Consider the following 14,605-nt stretch of genomic DNA (forward strand, 5'->3'; position numbering starts at 1 on the left):
TTAGTGTTATCAGAGGGACTGAGCAAAGTCGGTGGTACCATTGAAAAGCCCACAGCATAGGCAGAAGAGAAGGGAAAGAGTGCACTCAAAAGGGAAGGCAGAGAGCATGTGGTAGAAGAGAAAAGGGGAGAAAAGCAGCAGAGCACGCTGGGAAGGCTAAGTCTTTGTAGGGAGGAGGACTTCACCCTCTTGACCCTGCCATTTATTATGTATGTGTCCTTGGGTGGATGACTTATTTGAGTCCTCATTATTTTCATCTGCCGAGTCGATGTGAGGACTGGCAAATTGGCTCACACAAAGTGGATACTCAGTTAATGGTAGTGATTATAACAGAAGCAGAAGGAAAAAGTAGGAAAAATAGGGAAAAGGAAAAGAGTTGATAATATTGGGAAGTGGTATGATGTTACCAACATTTACCTTTGCATTATTCCCTATGGAATTTGCCTTCATTTAAGAAAAGTGAAAACTTCTGAGGGGGTAAGATATTAGAAATCTTTAGAGAGTCTGAGAAATAGACTTTGTGCAGCAATGACAGTGAGTCTCAAAGTTTTTTGGGTGGCAGAGAACATAGAAGCTACATACTATTCTGGATGTACTTAACAATAACTAAATAGAAAATTCTAGATTGCACAAAAGACATTTTTCACTAGATTCTGATAGATGTAACAAAGCCAAAGATTTAGGATTGCTTTTTGGAGAAGACCTTAAAATTGAGCATTCCATTCATGAACTTAAATTCCATGTGAATTGGGAAAAGCTTTTAATACTGGAACATGTTGGTTCTCACAGAACACTAGTAACTATAAGAGTGGAATCTGAGAACCATTAGCTTGTAGTTTTCAGATTTATTAAGCAAATATAGGCTAGAGTAAACCATTACTCTTGTTTGTTTTTTTAAAACAAGAAATCTGAGAGGAATTCAAAAGGGTTTTTAAATAGAGTTCTTTAGGACCATAAAAGCTATATGGGGAATTGTGTCTTATTTGATTTATATTTGCCCTTCCATTTTCTTTCATATATTTTCCCAGAAAACAGCAAAGATGCTTAATTACTCACTTACTACCCAAATGTAGATTTCCTCTAAATACTTTTTAAATGACGTCTTTCAATCAGTTACCAGAGCTAGAATGACTGAGAGTGCAGCCCTACCTAACCTAAAGGGGGAAAGCGAAAGACAGTCAAACATTGTCCAGTTGAAGGGCCTCTGAGGCCAACCTTGAGATGGGTCACCTGCCTGAGAAAGGACGAGTGTTTTATGTAATAAAAGAGGGCAGAAGCATAAAGATGTCAAAGGTCTTTAGATCCCTTCCGAGCTAAAAACAAAGACTGTAGTTGGAATGCAAAGAAGTTTTTTAGGCTACTTGATTTATGAGAAAAGCTCTACCATATATTATTAAGTTATGCTCCAACTGTGATACGGAAAAACTCTCTGGAGAATAGGCTTTCAGAGTAGCCTTGAAGAGAAGCTTTCCGAAGGCCCGCCTGGCCATTCTCAGAGGGCTCAGAAAAGCAGGACCCTGGGGCTACAAGCCCATCCCTTTTAGAATTTCATCTTACCCTTACAGAGAAGAAAGACCTTCTCTCATTTGCCAGAAAATAAAAGAATATCTGACCACAAGACAAAGCAAGATTATACAATCCCTCAATTTATCAAATTACTGTAATTACGATAATAATGATATAATGATGGAAATGCATACTTAATGACTATAATTTTGTCATAGAATTGCCATCAATATTAATAAGGCTAAGTAATGATACTAGGTGCTTACAGAATCTTCCGCCTAACAACTTTACAGATAATACCACAGCAAAATTTGCTTTGTTCTGAGGTAAGCAAATGATATGGCTCTAATTTTCCAGCAAAGGAATCGCATGGAGAAAGTTAAGAATTCGGAAATGATATTGCAATTCAGCAGCAGAAGTAGAAATTCACTAGACTTGCTTTGTTACAGCCCAGGATTTCAGCTCAAGATCACAGTACTGGGGGGTATTCTCAGCATTTGTAGCTACTATGACGAGGAGGCCTGTAAGGCATTTAAACAAGGCTGAGTGGAATACAGAAAAGGGTTAAAGAGCTCAGGAATAAGGAAGGATATGTGACACTGCTCTTATTAATTCCGTTTTACTGAAATTCCTCACTTCTGACTCCATTGGAAATCCTGGTGCATACTGTAATTGTGATGTATGACTGCACTATCACCACTTCCTCTTCTTTCTCTTAATACAGAGATGAAAAACACATATCCATAATCCATCTACAGGCAAGGCATTTTTCTGGGAGCTGGGACATCTCTGTTCTGGTTCTGACTGCTGCCAACGAGCTGTGTGGCCACAGCAAAGCCACTTCACCCTGGGCCTCAGTTTCCCCATTTGTGCTATGGTGGCCCCTAAGGATCCTTTCAGTGCTACCATTCTGTTAATTCTCTGAGCCAAGCTGGGTATTAGTCCTTCAGCCTTCATGTTGCATTTCACATGATGTATTTAACAAGCTTTCATCTGGAAAATGGGTATAGTACTTCTGTTTTCTTCACTGTCAAATTATTAGTTTCAATAACAGATGGCAAACTTCACAAGGAACCACTTTTCCCAACAGGCTCTGCATATCTACAGCCCTCGCCAGCCCCTGGCTTAGAGGCCTGACTCATGAGGCAAAGAGCTCAGGAATAAGGAAGGATATGTGACACGGCTCTTATTAGTTAGGGCTGGTCCCAGAGGCTGCTGCAGGGGTCCTGTCCCCTGACTAGGCCTGGGGACTCCTCTCAGGCCCACCTTCCAGATTCAGCCCTCTTGTCCACCCCCTATGCTGCCTCTCCCTGGAGCCATTTTTTTAGAGGAGTTGTGGGTTTACAAAAAAGTCATGCATAAAATATAAGGTTCCCATAGACCCCTACTACTAATACCTTGCATTGGAGCAGGACATTGGTTACAATCAATGAAAGCACATTTTTATAATTGTACTATTAACTATAGTCCATGGTTTAGCTTTTTAACACTGTTGTGGTTGTGCAATTTCTTGGCTTTTTTTTTTTTTTTTTTTTAATTTCTCCCTGTAGCTTTTGACTTTCCTCTTTTGGTCCTAGGCCACCCAGCTGCAGAGAGGCCTGTAATACAGAGGAGAAAGCCAAAAAAAAGGAGAAAATGAAAAGGAAGAGGGAGAGAAAACTCACGAGGCCATTGAGATGGGGTGGTCACCCCCTCCCCTCTCTTGTATCTCTTGTTCTGTGGAGGAGGATGGGCAGGAAAAGGAGAAAGGGGAGGGAGAAGCTCTCAGTAGCACCCCTGCTGTACCTCATCTTCCCCAACATCCCTCCTGGCTCCCAGGCACCCCCAATCACCGTCCCCATCTGCACCATCCCTTCACCAGCCGTGGCCCCTCCCAGCCTCGACTTACAGCCCCCAGATTCACCCATTAGTGCAGACTCCACGGGCAAGAACCTCCTGTGATGGGTTCACTCCCTGTCTGCAGCCATTTCCGCAGCAGTGAGGTAAGGGGATGATAATAGCTCAGATTTAATGAGGGCATTTACTACCTCTTACTTTGTAAAGACAGTGCTGAGTGCATTGTATGTGGATTACTTCAATATTCAAAACTGCAGGAAGATATACTTTAATTCTTCCCAATTTACAAATCAGGAAACTGAGGCAAGATGCCTCAAGTTACAGAGGAAGATGGGATTTGAACCCAGGTCATGTGACTTCAGGGCCCTTAACATGTTTTTATAAGAATATATGACCCTAAAACCTGAAGTTAAAACTCTGGAAGCATTTTCCCATGAACACATTATTATATATAGTCACTGGTTCTAAAGCTCTAATAATAAACATTATGAGTTAAAAAGGTTTTTGGGGGGCTGGCCTGGGAACCTCCACATCATTTATTATTGCCAGAGGAAAATGCATTCCAACTTCTCAACAATCAGTTCAACAAATGAATGCTTGGAACACAATCAATTTCAATGTAGGAACTTCCAGTCCCTGTGGAGGTGTCCACATTTGTATAGCGTGTGCATTAATTATATCTGCAGGTATAAAAAGGTGCACACACACACTATCATTCTAATAGAACAGGGGTTAAGACATTTTTTTGATGTTGTTAATTCCCCAAGTTTCTTAGATGAAAGAAAACAGAAGACAAAATTACTATTCAACAACAAAGAAACCCCTGGGAAAACATTCCATCTAGTTGAAAAACGCTATTTTTGTTCTACAGTCCCAGGAAGGCTGGCTTTAGTATTGATTTGTGGAAAATGGCACTTTCCAACTCAGACAGAAGAGGGGTACATTTTGTGCAACGGGACATCTCTGATTTCAGGGAAACTAGCAAAGACAGAAGAGAAAATATTTGGTTCTAAATGATTTGGTAATTTGCAATTTCCATAATATGAATTGGAAAAAGACTTATTTTTATCTTCTTGGACACTTCATGAAAGCCAAAACAAATAGTCTCAATGAACAATAATTTCTGGTGTATTAAAAAACATTAAGTCTCTTACTGCTAACATTTTAGCACGGCTTCTACACAACCATCCTAATTGGAAATTTGAGAGATTAATGAAAATATATGCAATGAAACACTTGAGATATGTGGGGAAAGGCTATTATTTCTACAATAAGACAGAGAGGAAGTAAATGGCCTGTTGCCACTTCATATCTTGGGTTCTGACACTAAGTGACAAATGTATGGTTTCCTGGACACACACAGGTTTTGTCCAACATTTCAGGCGGATGATTCAGGTACTGAGGCTGAGTCCCTGGGAGACCTGCGCGGCCAACACTCACCGGTCCCTCATGCCTTGGAAAGCTCTCCTGAAGACTTGAAAGAAAGAATTCCTCCCTAGAATCACCCCAAGCTCTGTTTCACAACTCAGCCACCCCAAGAGGGTAACAATTAATTCCCATTTGCTGGTGACTTGTTTTTCCACTGACTCAATTCCATTCAGCTCTGGGTCAGGGTTGCTAATGAAAGTATAGTATTACCAAATGACCCAGCAATCCCACTTCTAGGCATATACCCAAAAGAACTGAAAGCAGGCACTCAAACAGATATTTGCACACTGATGTTCTTAGCGTTATTCATAATTGCCAAAAGGTGGAAGCAACCCAAGTGTCCATTAATTGAAGAATGGATAAACAAAATATAGTATTATCCACATACAGTGGAATATTGGTACAGAGTTTCAGTTCTGGGTGATGGGCAAGTTTTGGTAATAGATGGTGATGGTAGTAGCACCAACATTGTGAATGTAATTAACACCAATGACTTTCATATTTGATTGTGGTTAAAAGGGGGAAATTTTAGGTTGTATAAATGTTACTAGAATAAAAATCAAAAAAAAAAAAAATTGCTACTGAGCTCATCTTATAGATGCCAAAGTATGGCCTGCCTGGGGTGACACAACTCAGAAACTCAGATCCCCCCAGCTGCTTTCTCTACTTGTTACCCAGCTGTGTCTAAATGGAAATCAGCATCCCAAGTGAACACTTGGTGGGTGTAGCATGAACCTAATCTTGTAAACAATAACAACAAACCTCTAAACAAGCCCCAAAACCTATACAGAGGCTATGGGGTTGTGGCTTAGAGCACAGACTCTCAAGCCAGATTTCCGGGACAGATTTCACTTCCAATATCAATACTTACTAAGCTCAGTAAGCATCTTTACACCTCAGCCTCCTCAGCTGTCCAGTAGGGATTTTAGTAATCCCAATTATTTAGGATTGTTGTCAGGATTAAACGAGTTAATATATGCAGAATGCTGAGAAAAGTACTTGGCACATGGTAGCTCAATATATATTATTGCTATCATCCATAATCATCATCATATCTAATCAATACATATATGAAAAGTGTCTGGGCAATATCTCTGGGTATTGGGATCAAAGATGTTATTTATTTTTCCATTTTGCTTATCTGCATTTTTCAAATTATGTACAAGGATCATGCATCAGTTTTGTAATCAGAGGCATTTATTAATTTTACATGACGACTTTGTTTATAGTAACAAATGTCTGCAAACCTGTGAGCTCATCCTCAGATGAAAGAGCTGCAATATGTTTTGCAGTGATGGAAAATATAAACCACACACATACTGGCAGAACTCCCATAGTGTGGAAGAAACAGCAATCTGATTATTAATACTTAAGAACTACAATGCACAAATTGTTGCAAATAACCTCCTGTTCTGGAAGTTGAGAAACTCTGAAAAATGGCTTCCTAGCGCCTAGCACAGGGAAGCCTGATTTCTTGGTATCTGTTTCTCTTTCTGTGCCAATTGTATGTCTGCAATCACAGCATGACACCTCCAGATTTCATCCTACACTCTTTCTGTCCTCAGATATTTATAAATGCAACTGTCTACTATTTAAATAGTTAGCAATTTTCACTAATAAACATTACACAGCACTGATTGACCCACTTCTCTATGAAAAACACTGTTTTTGTTATGAAGTTAGTTACTAAGTCCAATCCAATCATCCTTGAGTTTAGGATGATTAAGAATGAGGATATAACACAACATAAAGCAAGTGCAAGAGTGGGGCCATGGAGAATGATCCTGACTGGCACCCACAACGGGGAGGAAGGGCACTGAAGCTCATGGGTACCAGAGAAGTGGGGTGCTGCAATCTGCAAATACTAAAAATGTTGGAACAGCTTTATAAATGGATAAGGGGAAGATTCTGGAAGAATTGTGAGGAGCTTGACAGCAAAAGCCTAGGTTGCTTTGGAGAGACTGTTGGTAGAAATACGGATGCTAAAGATACTTCTAAGGAGGCCTTAGACAGAAATGATGCATGAGTTATTGCAAACTGGAAGGAAGGCAATCCTTGTTTTAAAGTGGCAGAGAATTTGGCAAAATTGTATCCTGGTGTTGGATGGAAGGTAGAATTTGAAAGGGATGAGCTGGTATACTTACCTGAAGAGATCTGAAAACTAAAAGTGGAAAATTCATGAACTCTTGGGTACAAAAAAAAAAACAAGAAATTGATGGTCTGGAAAATTCTGGGCTTCCAGAAAGTGAAACCCCAGAGGATAGTGCCCCACCCGAGGATTAACAGAACTTAGAAGCAGCCAGCCATTTCAGTATGAATCAGGATTGGAAACGGAGTTTTCCAGAAAGGATTTGTGGAAAGTCTTATTGTCTGATGGCTTTGATCCCTGTATGCTGCATGGGAAACCAACAAATTTTTTGTGTGTGTGAGATCTGCATGAATGGAATCGCTGCCAGTCTGGACTAACAAGGACAGAAAAGGGACAAATTGAAGGAAAGATGACTTCAAAGGCAGAACCATGGAAATTGAGGTATGGAGTCAAGAAACTCTGGGTGAAGTTTGTGAAGACTCATGAATGTGAAGAGGGTGAGTTTGCCCCAAGAGTTCAAGGGTGCTGCCACCTAAGGGATCTCAGATGCCTGGAGAACTGAAGGGAGCTTGACCGCTCTGTTGTTCAGGAAAAGTGTTGGTGCCCAAGCCTCAGAGAGGGTGGAGCACATTCCCTGGGGACTGGGGAGAACCTGGCCACTGTTCTGAAGGGGTTGAGCATGGGCCCAGGATGGCCGAGAGTCTGGGTGCCACTCAGATACTTGAGGAATGTAGAACTGAGTCCAAGGTTGGCTCCCCAATACTTTGATACGTTGCAGCAATCACCCCAGAGTTTGGAGAGAACAGGGCTGCCACAAAAGCCCTTAGAAAGGGTGGAACTCCCATTCTTTCAAGCCCCGATAATAAAATGTCATTCTGTAGGTGACTCTCAGACTTTGAAATCTAACGGAGTTTGCCCTGTAGGTTTTTGGAATTGTTTGGGTCCTGTGACCCCTATTTTCCTTCAAATTTCTCCCAATGGCAATGGGAACATTTATCTTATGACTGCCCCTCCTTTGTATACTGGAAGCAGATAACTTGTTTTAATTATCAAGAAAGAGAATTTTGCCTTAGAACAAACCATGCCTGTAACTGATTTTGGTAAGACTTTGTACTTACTTATTGTTACTGAAATAACTTAAGCTTTTGTGTTATTGTGATGGAATGAATGTATTTTGCATATGGAAAGAAGATGTCTTTTGGGGTCCAGAGGGTGGAATGTGCTGGTTTCAATTTAGTACTCCAAAAAAGACTATGTTCTTTTAATACAGTCTTGTGAGGGCAGACTTATTGTGGGTGGGAACTTTTGATTAGATTATTTCCATGGAGATGTGACCCTGCCCATTCAAGGTGGGTCTTTGTTTACTGGAGTCCTTAAGAGAGTTCAGGGAGGGAGAGAGGAAGGGAGGGAGGGAGGGAGGGAGGGAGAGAGAGACAGAGAGAGATGGCACTCAGAGGAGACACAGACACAGATACTTGGATATACAGACAGAAAGATGTTTGGAGATGCTAAGCTAAGAGATGAAATCTAGAGTTTTGCTCCTGGGAGAGGCCAAGAGAAAGAAGCTGAGAGAGACATTTTGGAGAGAAGCTAAGATATGTAATCCAGAGTTTGCCCCTGGGAGAAGCCAAGAGAGAAGCCCAGAGACATTTTGGAGAAAGTCATGGGAACTAGAAGCTAATCCTGGGAGAGTACCAGCAGACTCCAGCCATGTGCTTTCCCAATTGACAGAGGTGTTCTGGACACCATCGACCTTTCTTCAGTGAAGGCATCCTCTTGTTGATCCCTTAGTTTGGACACTGTGCCAGTCTGAATGTATTACATTCCCCAAAATGCCATTATCTTTGATGTAATCTTGTGTGGGCAGACGTATCAGTGTTGATTAGATTGTAATTATTTGAGTGTTTCTGTGAAGATGCGGCCCACTCAACTGTGGGTGATGACTCTGATTGGATAATTTCCATGGAGGTGTTAACCCATCCATTCACAGTGGGTCTAAATTAAATCACTGGAGCCATATAAATGAGCTGACAAACAGAAGGAACTCAGTGCAGCTATGAGTGACATTTTGAACAGGAGCTACAGCCAAGAGGGACACTTTGAAGAATGCACAGAAGCTGAGAGAGTAGCTCCAGATGAGAGACAGTCTGAAGACAGCCGTTGAAAGCAGACTTTTGATCCGGAGAAGCTAAGAAAGAATAAGCACCACAAGAACAACTAAGAGTGACATTTTTTGAGGAACTGCAGCCTACAGAGGAATGTCCTGGGAGAAAGCCATTTTGAAACTTTGGAGCAGATGCCAGCCACGTGCCTTTCCAGCTAACAGAGGTTTTCCGGACACCATTGGCTGTCCTCCAGTAAAGGTGATTGCTGATGTGTTGCCTTGGACACATTATGGCCTTAAGACTGTAACTGTGTAACCAAATAAACCCCTTTTATAAAAGCCAGTCCATCTCTGGTGTTTTGCATTTCAGCAGCATTAGCAAACTAGAACAGACACTTTTATGGCCTTAGATCTGTAAATTTGTAACCTAATAAATCCCCTTTATAAAAGCCAATCCATTTCTAGTATATTGCATTTCAGCAGCTTTAGCAAACCAGAACACCCTACAAGCAGGAGAGAACATGAAGCATTTCACCCTCTGTACAATGGTCCCAACAGTAGGGAGGTGAGTGGCAGCTACTTTTGAACAAGGTCTGCAAATGTCTGTTAGCAGAAGCTCCTTACTGCCATGTGCAGTGGATTGTATTTTCACATGGTGGGAATGGAGGGGTTGCCAAGTTCAGGCTCTTTATTCAAGATCTCCCCTAGAGTGAGTTGCAGATCAGGGCTTATTACCATGCCTATCTCCAGTAGGTGAAGACAGTGAACCCAGCATGTCTTAAATTTGAGGGGAGGACTTGGCAACTGTTTCCAGTGATCAAGCTCAGTCCTGCAGGTGTTTGCCAGAAGGCCACTTGGGGGGGGCGAGGGGGGAGGGAGGCATCTGTTGATGGGTGACTTGGGTGGGTCTCCCAGAGTCCCTTCTGCATCCTGAGCCACCTGTGCCTTCTCCCTTCAGCCCCAGCACTGCCCCCCTGCCCCTCCTTGACTGCCACATCCCTTCTTCCAGCCTGGGCTTTCTCTCACTGCCCCCGGTCACTGATGAATGGGATCAGTTCCATTCCTTTTCTTCTCCCCTCTGGTTTCTAAAAAGATTTTTTGTCAAAGTGATTGTGCTCCACCTATCTATGAGCAAAACAGACAGGGATGAAATAAAGAAGGAAAGATAGAGCTAGAGATAGAGATAGAGATAGAGATAGAGAAAGGGAGAAAGGAAAGAAAAGAAAGAAAGGAAAGGAAGAAGGGGGAGTGGAAAGGAAAGAAGAGGAACAAATCTTAAAATCCTAAGTTAGTACTCACAGAACAAGGCACAGAGCTCTTAGCCATCTTCACAACTTGTCTTGCCGACCTTCACCTCCCCCAACATTCCCCCACCTCCTCTCCATATTCCCTGGATTCCCCACCAGGTCCCTGTCCCTCTTCCCTTTGGTAAAGAGATCTTGCAGCCCTAAAGGAAGGTCACTGTTTTTTAATATTTGCCAACTGAGTTCCCAAAGGTTCCACAAGATTCATTCCACTTTGGATGAAATGTCTACCTGTCCACCCATCTCTGCTTCCTCCCCTTGGTCCTCCCAACCCTGCCCTCTCCTTCCCCATCTCCTTCTTGGATTTTCCTCCTCTTTTGGTCTTTTAAGTGTAGATGTGTCTAAGGATTATTTTCCTTCTTTCATCACTCCACTGCCTCTCAGGCTTCCTCTGGAGCCTCCCATTAAGCCTGACTCTCAAATCTTATTACTAGTCTTGACTTCTCTCCTGAGTGTCAGGCCTCTATTTCCAACCACCTCCTCAATGTTGCCAGTGCTGTGTTCCAATGCCAACCTAAATGAAATGTGTACAAAATGCACACATTATCCTTTCCCCTGAACTTGCCTCACTCCTCCCATGTTCCCAATATCTGCTCAAGCATTCTCCTCCTCCTACGGATCAAAGACTGAAATTGGAGTCATCTTGGACTCTCTACTCCCTTGTACCAGCACAAAATTCACTTGAGTCAAATTTGCTCTCTCCTATCCATGTCTTTCCAGCATCCTCTCATTACCTGGCTGGGCCACCATCACAGCCTATTAACCCATCTTCCCATCTTCCCCCTTTGGATTCCACCCATGACTGCCAAATAATTTCCCAACAAAGGTCTGATCCAATTTGTCTGGTGTGCAAAGTCTTCCATGATTTACCTTCCAATCCACTCTTTCACTTACTTGCCAACCTTACTCTTTATGTCCCCTGCACCCTTGGTTGCTGAACACTCAATATTCCTCAGACATGGCCTATAATTTTCAGTCTCTGTGCCTTTGCACATGCTGTCCTGTCTGCCTGGATGGCCCTACCCATCTTACAACCACCACTTTCAGGATTCCCAAATGTCAGCTGCACATGGGCTCTTTGCCCACTGACCTCTCTGTAGTATTTTGTCTGAGTCACTCTTATGAATCTTACGACATTGGATCCTGGTCTGTCTTCCCACCTAGGCATGCCTGGCAGAGGAAGGTCCCGATTGATTTGCCCCTCTACCTCCCACAGCGCCTCATGCCGCTGTGCCCCATCCACGTGGGGATCTGCCAACCACTGAATGAGCGGCCATGGAGACGCCCGGGTACTCATCCTTCACCCACACCTCTACTGGGGGTGGCGAGACGAGTGTAAGAAGCCACCCCCAGGTTTCTGCTCTCCAGGAGTTTATGGCTCAGTTGTGGAGTATAGGCTAATAGACATTAAATAATAGAAAGCACCAGAAGATAGAGAACAGGAATGCGGAGCATACACATTCTACCCACTCTAAGAAGTCAGAAGAGAAGTTCCATTTTTAGGGAACTAAATTGGATCTTCAGGAATAGGTTTGTTTTGGGTAAGTAAAAAGGGTGACAGGAGCAACAGGATTCAAGGCCCAGAAGCTAGAGTGAATGGGGTTTGTTCACAGAATAGTCAATAAACTTGTGAATAGGGAAGGGAAAGGCTGGGGGAGGAGATGGGGTCCCAACACCCACCCTGTCCCTGCTAACACTACAGACTTGTATGCACCATTTCACTCGACACCTACAACAACAGGCCAAAGAAGTATGAGCATTGTCAATTTTGTAAGAGGAGGCTGAGGTGCAAAGGGATGAAGTGACTACCCAAGGTTACACAGGATTAAGCATCTGAAAGTCGGTCTGCTTCCACTGCACTGTGCTGGCTCCTCTAGAGCAAGACTTACAATATCACCAGAGTTTTCTTCAGAAGGGGGTGCTCCTGTATTTATGAATAAGTCAAAGTGTAGAGCATCAGCACAGTGTGTTGCCCAGGCAGGTGTTCGGGACAAATCAGCTGACTCTGAACATGAGTCTGTCCCTCCTAGAGGGAGAAGCAAGAAGGCTGGCCAGGCTGGGAAGACAGAAAGTTGGGCAGTCTAGCATTGGGCTGAAACTCCAGATGAACAGGCGGCTCAGAGGGTGTGCTGGTTTGAATGTATAGTGTCTCCCAGAAAAGGCTATGTTCTTTGATGCAATCTTGTGGGGCATTTTGGTGCTGATTAGATTGGAATCCTTTGAGTGTTTCCATGGAGATGTGCCCCACCCAACTGTGGGTGATGACTCTGATTGGATGGTTTCCATGGAGGTGTTACCCCACCCATTCACGGTGGGTCTAAATTAAATCACTGAAGCTATATATATGAGCTGACAAACAGAAGGAACTCAGTGCAGCTGTGAGTGACATTTTGAAGAGGAGCTACAGCCAAGAGGGACATTTTGAATAATACACAGGAGCTGCAGCTGAGAGACAGTATGTAGATGGCCATTGAAAGCAGACTCTTGCTCCAGAGAAGCTAAGAGAGGACAAATACCCCAAGTGCAACTAAGAGTAACATTTTTGAGGAACTGTAGCCTAGAGAGGAATGTCCTGGGAGAAAGCCATTTTGAAACCAGAACTTTGGAGCAGACACCAGCCATGTGCCTTCCCAGCTAACAGAGGTTTTCCGGACACCATTGGCCATCCTCCAGTGAAGGTACCTGATTGTTGATGTGTTGCCTTGGACACTTTATGGCCTTAATACTGTAACTATGTAACCAAATAAATCTCCTTTTATAAAAGCTAATCCATCTCTGGTGTTTTGTATTCCAGCAGCATTAGCAAACTAGAATAGAGGGGAACTGGTGAAGGAGGTTGGATTCACACCTCTGCTCCCAGTCTATTTCAGCTACAAAATAAGATGAATAAATGTAGCTCTGCTATGACTGAACACCCGCCCTCAGAGGTGGTGGGTAAGGAGAGAACGACGGGAGGAGACTTACGTGGTCCTGTTGGCACACCGGATCCGGCAGCCTTCCTTGGGGATCACCAAGCCCAGGTGCATGCGGAGCCTGCAGTTGGTGGGCCCTGTGTGCGGCCACACGTGCGTCCCAGGGTGCATGACGGAATATTTGATCTGTGCAGAAAACACAGCACTGCATTCAGCCATTTGTTGAGGAGTAGGGGAGCTGCTAAATTAAAGTAATGGTGCCCAGTGACTGTCAATCCGGATTTGAGAGCCTCTGTAAGACCCAGAATGTATATTCTCATTCATTTCTTTGTGAAGGAACTAAAAATTGGCACTTACTTGCATTTTCCACAAAGTGAGGAGCACTAAACATTCCCCACCCTCAATTCTGATGTCAACCCCAGGAAGCTGCTGCATGAAGAAGCAAGTGGAAGCAGGGGGCCTTCATCGGGCCAAAGGAAGTTATAATTTCTTTGTAAAGGTCGGCATTCCCTAATTTCTCACAGCTCGTTCTGTTATTCTCAGCATTGGAGACACTAGCAGTACCTGTCCTCTTCTGCATCCTGTGGTCTCTGGAAATTTTTCTAGTAAAGTGCAGGTTTTAGGAGCTCCTTTACAGGCATTTTCGTTTTTCCTTCCTAGAACAATAAATGACAGAATTATCGTTAGAAACAAATCAGAGAAAGGCTTTCACTCGCCCAGGTTTGACTGTATGCAATCAATACTGTCCCCCTCACTTTGGGAATGAGAAGGCACAGTGTCCCACTCAGACGGATAGTGGTTGGCAGAGCAGGACCCAGAAGTCTCCACTCAGTGTTGGATTATCTGACTAAGGACATCTAAGATACAGAGCAATGCTGAATTCCTTTTTTCCCCACCCTGTGGTAGGCAGAATATCTGTCTCCAAAAGAGGTCCATATATTAACTCTTAGAACCTGTGAATAGGTTTTGTTGTATGATGTGCCAGTTTGGATGTATTATGTCCCCCAAAATGCCATATTCTTTGAAGCAATCTTGTGGGAGCAGACATATTAGTGTTGATTAGGTTGGAATCTTTGGATTACACTGTTTCCATGGAGATGTGACCCACCCAATTGTGGGTAATACCTTTGATTAGATTATTTCCATGGAGGTGCGGCCCCGCCCATTCAGCATGGGTCTTGATTAGTTTACTGGAGCCCTATAAAAGCTCAGTGCTGCAGCCAAGAGAGACATTTTGAAGAACACACAGGAGCTGAGAGAGGAGCTATAACACAACCCAGAATCAGCAGATGCCAGCCATGTGCCTTCCCAGCTGACAGAGGTTTTCTGGACGCCATTGGCCTTCTTTTGCTGAAGGTATACTTGTGTTGATGCCTTAGTTTGGAACTTTGATGGCCTTTGGACTGTAAATTTGTAACCAAACAAA

General features: G+C 43.2%; 1 protein-coding gene across 1 annotated transcript in view; it reads right to left on the bottom strand.

The window, feature by feature from the left end:
• ASPH (aspartate beta-hydroxylase) overlaps window positions 1-14,605 on the bottom strand; it is a 234,941-nt gene that overhangs the window by 5,522 nt on the left and 214,814 nt on the right. Inside the window, exons 22-23 of the mRNA XM_037803594.1 lie at window positions 13,744-13,835; window positions 13,232-13,365 (exon numbers count right to left, since the gene is read on the bottom strand). Coding sequence (XP_037659522.1) covers window positions 13,232-13,365; window positions 13,744-13,835 — 226 coding nt within the window. The remainder of the gene's footprint in view (window positions 1-13,231; window positions 13,366-13,743; window positions 13,836-14,605) is intronic.

Source organism: Choloepus didactylus, chromosome 14 (assembly GCF_015220235.1).
Source record: "Choloepus didactylus isolate mChoDid1 chromosome 14, mChoDid1.pri, whole genome shotgun sequence".
Taxonomy (NCBI): Eukaryota; Metazoa; Chordata; class Mammalia; order Pilosa; family Megalonychidae; genus Choloepus; species Choloepus didactylus.